This window comes from Nematolebias whitei, chromosome 19 (genome assembly GCF_014905685.2).
Source record: "Nematolebias whitei isolate Nwh7 chromosome 19, NemWhi1, whole genome shotgun sequence".
Taxonomy (NCBI): Eukaryota; Metazoa; Chordata; class Actinopteri; order Cyprinodontiformes; family Rivulidae; genus Nematolebias; species Nematolebias whitei.
The window spans coordinates 41,067,909-41,080,023 of record NC_056516.1 but is presented as its reverse complement, the minus strand read 5'-3'; the positions used below and the strand labels follow the sequence as shown (position 1 = coordinate 41,080,023).

Below are 12,115 nucleotides of genomic sequence, written 5' to 3'. Positions count from 1 at the left end.
TTAACAACATTTCTTTGGATATTTAATGGTAATGTGTTATTTTGAGCTCTATACATAACTGATAAAATACTATAATCTACCAAATCATGGAACTTCAATAACTTCAGTTGATAAAATAATGTGCTTGATGGGTGACTGTAATGCTTTCTGGTGATAATTCTTACAGCTCTTTTCTGTCAAATAAAAATAGGTTTCGTAAATGTTTTACACGCTTTCCCCCAAACATCAATGCAATAGATTAAATGTGGAACAATGATTGTGTTATACAACATGTACAGAGCTTTATCATTTAATAATTCCCTGACGTTGTATAGTACTGCAATAGATTTAGATATTTTTGTTCTTACAGAATTGATGTGATTTTTCCATGTTAGCTGTTCATCAATGATTACACCCAAAAATTCCATCTCATTAACTCTACAAATCTCAACACCCTCAATTTTAAATGGATTGTCAACAGTTTTCTTTTTGTTACTAAATATCATGTATTTAGTTTTGTCTAAATTTAATGATAATTTATTAAGCTTAAACCAAGTTTGTATTTTATCAAATTATGTCTTCATCAATTCCAACATCCGTTTTACATCTTTACCCAAACAAAAAAATGTGGTGTCATCTGCAAAAAGGACACATTTGAGGAGTCCTGATACATTCACCAAGTCATTCACATATAAAATAAATAACTTTGGTCCAAGTACAGAGCCTTGAGGAACTCCACAAGTGATATTGCACAGGTCAGACCTTACACCATTTATTTGTACAAACTGTTTCCTATCTTTTAAATAGCTAGATACCCAGTGTAATGCTGGTCCTCTTATACCATATTTATTTAATTTTTCAAGGAGAATAGTGTGGTCAATAGTATCGAATGCTTTTTTTAAATGAACAAAAATACTAACACAATACTGTTTTTGATCGACAGCAGTAGTTATTTGTTCTATTATTTCCATGAGAGCCATTGATGTAGAGTTTTTTGCTCTAAACCCATACTGACTGCTACTTAGAATGTTTTGTTTAGTAATAAATTTATCTAATCTGGTCACAAATAGTTTTTCTAGAATTTTTGAGAATTGTGGTAATAAGGATATTGGTCTATAATTATTGAACACACATTTATCACCATTTTTAAAGAGAGGAACTACCTTAGCTACTTTCATATTGTCTGGAAATATTCCTTTTGAAAATGATAAATTACAAATATATGTAAACGGCTCGATAACATAACTCATTATGTCCTTTACAAACATCATATCCATGTCCACCCAGTCTTTTGATCTCTTATCTGTAAGATTTTTTACTACATTCATTATTTCTTCTTTGTCAGTTCCATTAAGAAAAATACTGTTGTCACAACTTATAACTGAATGGTTCACATTATTGTCTACTTTTGGTATTTTAGCTGCAAGGCTTGATCCAACGTTCACAAAATGATGATTAAATCCATTTACAATTTCATTTTCATCATGGATTTCATCGTCATCCTTCAAAAAATATTGTGAAATACCTGTTTTTGCTTTGTGACTTTTCAGAACACTATTTATTACTCGCCAAAAGTCAATCCATAAACTTCAAATATCTTTTGTAAGAATTGTCACTAACTCTCCACATTAAGCTCCATCCACACTTCGGTTTAAAAATGAGAAATTCTTAGTTTATGATGTGAATAACTATCAAACAGGAAACTTGATGTGTAAAGTTATATGTATTCCATTATCTTTACCTAAATATTTTCATAATTTCTTTGAGTTTAAGTCTTATTATCATTCATACTCGACAAGACAGAGGCATGATTTACATATCGGTAGCTTTCAACACCAGATGATCTGTGTTTTGAACCTGTACGCTCCACACTGGTTAGTCGTCATTATCTGCATCATTTTTATGTCTATATTTCTGATTTACTTCATTAACTAATACAAAACACTACAGCTAGAGTTCTCACAAGATCCCATAAATATCAGCATATCACTCCAGTTCTGTCCTCATTGCATTTGCTCCCTGTGGTTTTTAGAATTGATTTTCAAATTGGCTCCCTGTGGTTTTTAGAATTAATTTAAAAATTTTATTGTTTGTTTTTCAATCAATCAACCTTTATTTAGACAGGTAAATCCCATTGAGCCTCAAGGACTCATTTACAAGAGAGACCTTTTAAATCCCTGAACGGTCTTGCGCCATCATATCTATCTGTTTCTTACCCCCTTCATCCCCTTTTGCAATCTCAGAACCTTAAATCTGTTCTTACTTTTCACTCCCAGAACTCGACTGGTGACAGAAGGAGGGAGGGCCTTTATGGTCAGGGCTCCTAATTTGTGGAATGCTCCTCCTTTAAATATTAGACAGGCCTCTTCATCGTCTTCTTTTAAATCATTAGTTAAAACTTACTTGTTTAATAAGACTTTAATATTTGAATTTCTTTCTTTTTTATGTTGTTATTTTAATTGATTTGGTATACTTTTGTGTTTCTGATGTCATTTATGATGTTTTAATTGATTAATGTGAAGCACTTTGTAACATTTGTTTGAAAGGCGCTATACAAATAAATAAATTGTTATTATTATTAATATTATTTCATATTTTGCTTTGTGTTACCTGTTGTTCTGTCTGTACAGCACTTTGGTTGGCCTTGTCACTGTTTTAAGTGCTCTATAAATAAAATGGTATGGTATGGTGTATCCCCTTCTGTAGAACCACTGTTGATAAATTTTCATTCATGCATCTAGGTGTTGAAATGCGGAACAGTTTAAAACAACTAAGTGAATCATGTACATTATCTGTATTAAAAGAAAGTTGAAACAAAGTTTCTAGATTTTTTTTAAACAAATTTATTGCTTTATATTTTTATTATTATTATTAATATTTTTGGACAATTTAAATTTATTATGAACTATTATCTATTGATTTGGTGTGCATTTGTGTGTTTAACGTAAGAATGTCCAATGTAAGCTTATGTATAAAGCTTTTATAATTTTTTTCTTTATTTTATTTTATTTTTTAGAAAGGAGGGTGGGCCGCTTGTAAGCCCATTTTGGGTTTTATGACCTCTCCTGCACATTTTGTTTTTTATCTTTTCCTTTATTTGTATTATTTCTTTATGTGCAAACAATAAAACAACAAATAACAAAAAGTGATGACAGTGAGATCTTTTCAACTCTGACTTGCCTGATGGGTGAGCTCTGTGTGCAATTCGAAGAGCAGCTGGGTTGGTGTGGATCCCGTCAGCAATCATCCCGTAAAATACAGTCCTGCCAGCAGGAATCTGATCACTGGTCAGGAGACCTACAATGCCCGGGTCTCGATGGTGGAACTGGACCAGACAAAAGGAGAGTTATACTTTGAATTAAACTCATTGAGAAGTGAAATGCTGGTGAAGATTTTTGTATTGAACGCTTTTTGAATTGAGAAGTGAAGAAAACTGAGCTTATCCAAAAAAGTTCAATCTGGTCCTCTGGACATTCAAAAAATAAGAAAACAGAGGACCAGATTGAACTTTTTTGGATTTTTCTACCTGGATTATTGAGCATGTATCAGGATAAAACTGAGCTTAATTTATAACCTCAATCCAGTATTATTTTTGTTTTCCTTACAGGCAGTTAAACTTTCCTGAAATCTTTGAAATCAACAGTTTGTTAAACTTTCTGAAGATAGATGTGTCTGCTTCTTTTCTTTGTGTAAAACAGTTCATCCGATCCACTCGGTGGAAAACTGAAGCTGAAGTTTGTGTTGCACTAGCACTGCTATGCCAGCAGAGGGCAAGCGTGTTGTTTCTGTATAGAGAGCGGTGGTGGGGCAGAATAAGGAGTAGTCTAAAACAGAGTTATTTTAGAGAAAATACTGGGCGATTCGGAACAGTTATGAGTAACAGAGACACTTGTATGTGACAGAGTGGATAATAAATGCTACAGCTTCCCCAGAAACCTTCAACCGTCTCTTCCTTTGCTGCACTACACCGCTGTGAACCTCAATGGGAGTCAACACTGAGGTCCTGAATTACTTCAGCCTAGGAGCAAAAATAGCTCCCCTGTGTGCCCCCCACACCCCAAAAGAGTTTGGAGGTTCAACAGGAAAGGTTAATATTTGGATAACAGTTGGTGTGAAGAGAGTCAGTTGGACTTACGGGTAGCATGGCGTTGAAAAGGTGGGTGATGAATGACGCTCCATGCTTAACAGCCTCCTCAGCCTGCGATAAATTGGCCACTGAATGACCTGCAGCCAAGTAAATATGAATCAAATCACAGCTTCCAGTTAACAAGACAAAACCAGAGGTGTGGGAAAAATAAAAATGTACTGCTGAAATTCAGATTTTGTAAATCAAATTACAATAATTCCCCTCACCTAATGAAACAGTGATGCCCCTCTGACAGAGCTCCCTGACCACCGATTGACTGTTGGCCAGCTCAGGAGCCAGCGTTACCATGGAAACATCCTCCAGGTTTCCATAGATCTTGAACATGTCCTCAATCCCTCCCGACTGAAAGGTACGCAAGTACTTCTCAGGGTGGGCTCCTCTTTTTTCTACGCTGATGAACGGACCCTCCAAGTGGAAACCTGCAGGCAAAGCACAACAAAAACAATATCTCAAGGAGTTTATCATGGTATAAAATGAAATCAGGCCTCAGACACATTCACTCAGCGAATTGTAGTTTAGGAGTATTTCTACAGTCTAAACTTTTTATTTTTATTAAATTAGACATGTATTAACCTGTTGATGATCACATGCACCTGAATTAACACCACACGCATTACATTTCATGTGTAGTCCAAAAGAGGGTCAAGAAAGACCTCAATAACTCATGAGACCAGTGTTTCACAGATACAAGACACAAGAACCGACGGAACAATCCTTAAACAACCACAGACTCTGTAAACCTAGATGAGACAGTTTTATATGTGGGTCAGGTTTGTGTCAGACAAAGGTGGAATTTCTTTTTAAGGATTGAGTAACCGCCCCAGTCTCTGACACATTTGTTCCATCAGTGTGTTCCTCTGATTGATACAAACTTTGGTCTAACTCCTGTTCTCTATCTTGTTAGAATGTAGTCAAAGTCAAAGTTTCTTTGTCAATCACACCACATGTGTTACAAGTGGTGGAATGAAACAGTGTACACAGGGTCCCAGTTACATCCAACAAAAGTATAAATTGTAAAGAAAAACAGTAGTAAGATCTAAGATCAGTCCCCTCTAGTTCATTATCCTTCTATAAAATTAAATGAATTTAAAATGCTAAAAAAACATATTTGGTAGCTTAAAGGTCTACAATATTCTACTTACAATAGTAAGCATGAAAAGGTTTTCTGTCCAAGCCTTTAATAGTCTTTTTGAAGTGAAATGTGATGGATTTATTCTCGAGACAAGAAGATTTATCCATCCATCCATTTTCTTTACCCACTTCTTCCGTTTCGGGTCACGAGGGTCACTGGTGCCCATGTCCAGCCATCACTGTGTGAGAGGCAGGGTACACCATGGACAGGTCACAAGTCCATCATAGGGACACATGGAAACAAACAAGACAAACAACCATTCACTTTCTCACTCTCACCTTGGGACAATTTAGAGTTTCCAATCAGACTAACATACATGTCTTTGGTTTGTGGGAGGAAACCGGAGTACCCAGAGATAAGACATGCATCACGGAGGGAAAATACAAACTCCACCCAGAAAGGTCACCTAGCTGGGATTTGAACTCGGCGCTGAGAGGCAGCAGCTCTACCAACTGCGCCACTGTGCTGCCCACAAGAAGATTTAAGAATAATTAAATTACTGACTATGTTGGTATGAGAAGCTGAGTTTGGACCTGTTCATCTTGGGAGTTTAGTGAAGATCTTGTTTACTTTCAGAAAACTATTTTGGAATAAAGAGGATGTTTTATTTGCTGCTTTTGCTTGCTATAAAGTTGTTTTTTCATTTTTTAATTCCTGTTACACACTAAAAAGAAATTACACCCCATTTAAAAAACACTTTCTCGTTTGTGATTCAGGAATGGGACTTCTTTTTAAATGTTGGGTCCAGAACTCCTAAAATGGATGTGACAACAACATGTAGAATTAAAAACAAAAAGCTTGTTAAAAGAACTCATTTCTGTGCTTCAGAGCAAATATTTGAGTGTCTGCAATGAATTCCAAATGGAGTTAATTCAGTCTCGTACCCAGAACCCCAGCTCCATGTGGTCCTCCATTCTGCACTTTGATCTGAGGCAGAACCTGGAACACACACCGATTTAGACTTGGCACAACACAGGAAATCAAATGTTTTGAGTTTGTCTGGTTCTATTTGAACAATGCCACCTTGTGGTAGATGGCAGGAGGAGAGGTGACCATCGTGGGGCAGAATGATGTCACGCCATGTTCCAGGACTTTTTTGGACAAGAGAGAAAGTCCAGCATTGATGTCCTCTGACGGCTGAGAAAAGTCCACTCCAAAACCTCCTGCAGGGAGAACAAACAACACCAAAAACTCAAGAACGCACAGTATGCATCCAAAACTTCCCCCGATATCCATGTAACCGGCATGTATTTATATATTTTTTATAATTACACAAAATGTCTTTTGTCATTGAGATTGTTCCTATACCTGACTGTAAATACTTTTAGAAACCACTGTAATAGATATACTGTAAGTGTGTGACTAAGATCGGGAGCCTCTCCTTTTTATTTCTTCTTCTGTGGTATTGTTTTTGATAAATTGTTTGCGCCCCTTCACCTTCCCCTTTTGTACAGTAGTCATACGAAGAGGTGGGTGTCGTTTATTTTTTCATCTAAATTCATCCTGTTCATTTCTAGATTAAGTGCATTTTTGTTATAATCCCCATTGTAATATACAGGTGCTGGTCATAAAATTAGAATATCGTGAAAAAGTCAATTTACTTCAGTAATTCCATTCAAAAAGTGAAACTTGTATATTATATTCATTCATTACACACAGACTGATATATTTAAAAAGTTTATTTCTTTAAATTAGGGATGCACCGATCCACATTTTTAAACTTCCGATCCAATACAGATACCTGACTCTGTATATCGGGCAGTACCGATACCGTCCCAATATCATCATCATTATTGATTTTATATGAGGTTGTAATAATCTCCTCTCTATAGGTAAGTACAATTTGTACAAATATATGCATGTCCAAAAAGGCAACATGAGGTAAGTTTTATGAATGTTGGATAAGTTTCAAAGTTAGAATTAAATCCTGCTAACACAAAACATGTTTGTTTTCAATTCCTAGCTTTAAAGTGGATATTAAAGTGATTAGATGGCTTCAAACACATGTCAAGTTCATGGCATAAACCAACACAAACATGTTCCTGTTTTTAGTATTTTATATTGCTTTATAATGTAGCTGTTTAGTTTCATTTTTTATAAATATATAATTTTCTTGTATTTTTCAATTTGTATGCTTTTTATGATTGTCTACTGTTGTACTGTTAAATATCTCTTGTAAGGTAAACTATATCTTGGCTGCAAGTATCAATCTGTGAAATCCTTCGTTTTCTACAATTGATAGTGGTGGTCATCAACTACGATGAAATTTAGCAACTTCACGGTAAACAGTGGAGCTCCGGGGCTTCAGCGGTGTGTTATTCTCGTTCAGTACGGAGAAGGCAGTCTGATTTCGGTCAGCCACGCTCAGTCTGCCCCACCTCCGAGACGGGCAGACTGAGCGGAGCAGACTGAGCGCAGCTGACCAAAATTAGACTGCCTTCTCCAGACTGAACAAAACAACACCGCTGAAGCCCCGGAGCTCAAATGCCCAATGTAAAACTAACTTTACCGTGGTTGAATGTAGGCCTATGGCTCTGCACACATTGAATGCTGCCGTCTTATTTTGTGGTGTTTCTAGTGTAAAATACTTCCACACAGCGGACATGTTTAGAAGAAAAGTTGGTTAGCCCTTAGCCACAGTGCTGGTCACTCAGGCCTCATGTTGCAGCTGGCTGCAAACTATGAAATGGATTTCCTGAATGTGAGGCGGGTCATATTACTCTGGGTTCATGAGACACACTACCGTTCAGGAAATCCATTCCACAGTTTGAAGCCAACGTGCAGAGCAGCTGGCAGGGAATCACATGTGGAGATATCCTGATACATGCTCAATAATCCAGGTAGAAAAAAAAACACTGTGAATAGTAAACAGCCATCAGTGTGCTAATGATCCATTGTTAGGCTGATGATCCTTCTTGACCATGTGAGCAGCTGGTTTTAGTTGTCAGCAGCAAACTGGTTGATCCACTTCGAGAAGGTGCTATTTAAGAGACTGAGCTGAATACAGCACCTCAGACTGAGGAAGTCTCTCGGATGAGAGATGAAACGTTTCTACATTTTTTTTGCTTCGTTTTGTTTTTTGGTTTTTTGTTTTCTTGTTTTTTGAATGTCCAGAGGACCAGATTGAACTTTTTTGGATTTTTTCTACCTGGATTATTGAGCATGTATCAGGATATTTTGAACCACTTTGGCCAGGATTGCCTCAAATTAGTAAGAGAGTTTGAGAAAACAGCAAGGAAGAGGGCAGACTACAGGAACCACTTGCGATTCAACCTCAGATGTCGACAAAGTGGCATCATTCCCAAGAGCCTGGAACTAAAATCTTCGGTCAGCGGGCACCGGGCAAGCAAGATCCTTCAGAAGGCACAGATCCAGCTGCTGAATGAACAGGTGAGACAGACCAATTTTACTATTGAGGCCTTGAAGGCCAAAGAAGAGCACATTAAACAGAAACTAACAACGTGTCTAGATCAGACCACACTTCAGCAAGTGTTGGACTGTACAGATCAGGCACGCTTAGCACAGCATGTCAAGACCAATGTAGATGAACAGATGCTCAGATATATTCATCATTTAACACGGATTCCTCATTTTTCTGGACTGAATAAAACGTGCATTGAATTTAAGGAAATGCAAACGTGAGACGTCATTTACGTTTGACCCATCAAAATGAATGCGGTCATTTATTTACAGAATCAAAGTTTAACATCAAACATTTACATTAATTTGGCAAATTATGAAAATAACAACATAAGCAATCAATCAGGAAAAATCATACGGCCATGATTTTTCCGTTGCTTCACCACAGACATTTATGAAAACTGTACAATTATGATCTTTTACCCACATGGATGTGGGTGAGCACTTTACACAGACATTTCTAAAATATCTGGAAGAATTTCTACTTGAGAGAAAAGTTTAAAGATGAAAAAGAAGTTTAGAGAAGAGTAAAAGATGGGGTTTGAGGGGAAGTAAGTGTTCACCAGAACGGCACTCTCCATCAGAAACCCAGCTCGCCTCGGTACGCTTGGTAGGAAACTTGACCCATTACCTTTCTGATGATAATCAGCAGATATGGTGTTCCGTTAACGCTACCTGTCCAGCGTCTCCTTAGTATGGCTGTAGCTCGTCAGAAGTAGTGGCGAGTGAAAGGTGTTATACTCCCATGGAACTCGGAAGAGCTTGTTGTCATGTCAGGATCATCCCGTCTCTCACAGAACTGAGCAGAGACTGAACAGAACAGAACTTCTCCAGAGCTTCAACAGAACTGGTTGGACTGTGTATCCAGCAGAACTCCAACAGCACTCCATCAGAACTCTCTAGCAGAACTTCCACCGAACTCCATCAGCACTCCATCCGAACTCTTACAGAACTGACTAGACCAGGAAGTACTGACATTTTAAAGAGCTGTTTCCCGGTTCACTTTTGGGAGTATTACCATTGGTCAGAACCGACCAGACGGGGTGTGTTTTGTGACGTAAGAGGTTAGAAGAAAACCAGAATTGTTATGGAAAGATCAGAAATGTTCTCACAGACAGAGAGAGTTTTGTTTTGGCGCGTTTCAGAAACAGGTGCCAAAAACCTCTATATTACGTCTGAGAGGATGTTAAAAACATGACAGTTTTAACATAACAACTTGTTTTGCGTTTGATTCCAACCTTGGACCAACTTACACTTGCTCATTCAAAAGCAGAAATCAGAAAAGGCATAATTACTCTGTAACAGCTTTGACATGAGAATAAAAATCATTACACAGTTAATAAAATTGATTAGTTCACTGCCACATCTAAAATGGTTTGAACTAAGACACTTTGATTATCAACATTTGAAAAATAGTAATGATAATAAAAAGAGAGTGTTCTTTTCACTTGAATCTTCAAGAAAGAAAGTCTCAGGATGGGTGAACCTGTATTTCTGAGTTCAAATCAATGAAATGACAGTCCCTGTCCCACAAGGTTCTTAAGGTCAAGATTTTTGACCTTAGACTTAGTTTCTGACATGGGCCTAGTCCACTACACCAAGACTCCAAAACAAAACAAGTTTAACTTACTAATAACTCATCAACACCATCACTATTCCAATAACAACGCATTCAGTGTAGGACAACACTCCAGTAGTCAATTACATGCCAGGGAGAGAGAAAAATGGGTGAAGAATTTATCTGACAGACAGCTCACCCAGCCGGAGACAGAAATTCTAGCCAGGGGACTGAACTTTGCGGTTGCAACAAGTAGAATTCCTCTGGTGGAGATGATCACAGCCACAAAATCAGCCATCCGCAACAACAAAATGAAAGAGGGTGAAGCAGAACAGCTCAGAATCAAAGTTTCATTCTGCCTCAGCAATGAATGCCAAACCACCACCTTCCAACATCACTAGAGAGGAGAGAGATGCACTCACCACTCTTAGCAAGGAAAAAAGCATCATCATTCTCCCAGCAGCCAAAGGAAGGTGCACAGTGATTTTGAACCAGAAAGACTATCATGAGAAAGTTATGACACTCCTTAGTGACTTAACAACTTATGAACATCTGAAAAGAGATCCAGGAAGTGGTTACAAGAAGAAGTTAATAGATTGCCTGAAAAAATTGGAGCAGGACAAGGCTATTGACCGTATTCTGTACCACAGACTGTACCCAGGGGAGGCAACACCTAGTCTGTATGGTTTACCTAAAATCCACAAACAGGGTGTACCTTTAAGACCTATTGTTAGCATGATTAACTCTGTCACTTACAATGTTTCCAAATATCTAGCGTCTGTACTCATCCCTTTAAATGGCAGCTCAGAACACCACATACAGAACACCATGGACTTTGTGGATAAGGTGAGGGATGTCATCATGGAGATTGATGAAACAATGGTCTCTTTTGATGTCACATCACTCTTTACGTGCATTCCTGTTGATGATGCAGTAGAGGTGGTCAGTTTAAGATTAAAATCAGACACCACTCTGAGCAGCAGGACCACGCTTTCCACAGAACAACTGTGTCAACTCTTGAAACTGTGCTTGGAGTCAACCTACTTCACATATGGGGAGAAATATTATAGGCAGAAACATGGGTGTGCTATGGGGTCTCCAGTTTCTCCTCTTGTTGCCAACCTGTACATGGAGGAGGTAGAAAAGAGAGCCTTGATGTCCTTTTCAGGGACACCACCAAGTCATTGGTTCAGGTATGTTGACAACACCTGGGTTAAAATTAAATCTCAGGAAGTCCAACATTTTACTGACCACATCAACTCTGTGGATAAATACATCAAGTTCACACGAGAAAATGTAAAAAATGGCAAGTTGGCTTTCTTGGACTGTGAGGTCTCAGTCTCTGATAGAGGACTTTTGCAAACCGAGGTGTACCGCAAACCTACCCACACAGACCAGTATTTGCAGTTTGACTCCCATCACCCTTTGGAGCACAAGTTAGGAGTCATCAGGACTCTGTATCACAGAGCAGACAGCATCCCCACTAATTCAGGAGCCAGGCAGAAGGAGAAATCTTACACAAGGCTCTAAAGCAATGTAGATATCCTAACTGGGCCTTCCTGAAAGCAGAGAAGAAACCCAAACAGGACTCTAGTCAGCCATCAGGTGAAAAGGAGGAACCCAGACCCAGACCAGTGGTCATTCCATATGTTGAGGGAGTATCGGAGAAACTGAGACATTTATTTTCTAAACATAACGTCCCAGTATCCTGATGCATGCTCAATAATCCAGGTAGAAAAATCTAAAAAAGTTAAATCTGGTCCTCTGGACATTCAAAAAAACAAAACAAAGCAAATCAACAAAAAATGTAGAAACGTTTCGTCTCTCATCCGAGAGACTTCCTCAGTCTGAGGAGCTGTATTCAGCTCAGTCTCTTAAA

At 38.0% G+C, this 12,115-nt stretch overlaps 1 protein-coding gene across 1 annotated transcript in view; it reads right to left on the bottom strand.

Annotated features, from left to right (window-relative positions):
* amdhd2 (amidohydrolase domain containing 2) overlaps positions 1 to 12,115 on the bottom strand; it is a 70,320-nt gene that overhangs the window by 13,343 nt on the left and 44,862 nt on the right. The window contains exons 6-10 of the mRNA XM_037693090.1: positions 6,282 to 6,421; positions 6,143 to 6,197; positions 4,333 to 4,545; positions 4,115 to 4,203; positions 3,160 to 3,304 (exon numbers count right to left, since the gene is read on the bottom strand). Coding sequence (XP_037549018.1) covers positions 3,160 to 3,304; positions 4,115 to 4,203; positions 4,333 to 4,545; positions 6,143 to 6,197; positions 6,282 to 6,421 — 642 coding nt within the window. The remainder of the gene's footprint in view (positions 1 to 3,159; positions 3,305 to 4,114; positions 4,204 to 4,332; positions 4,546 to 6,142; positions 6,198 to 6,281; positions 6,422 to 12,115) is intronic.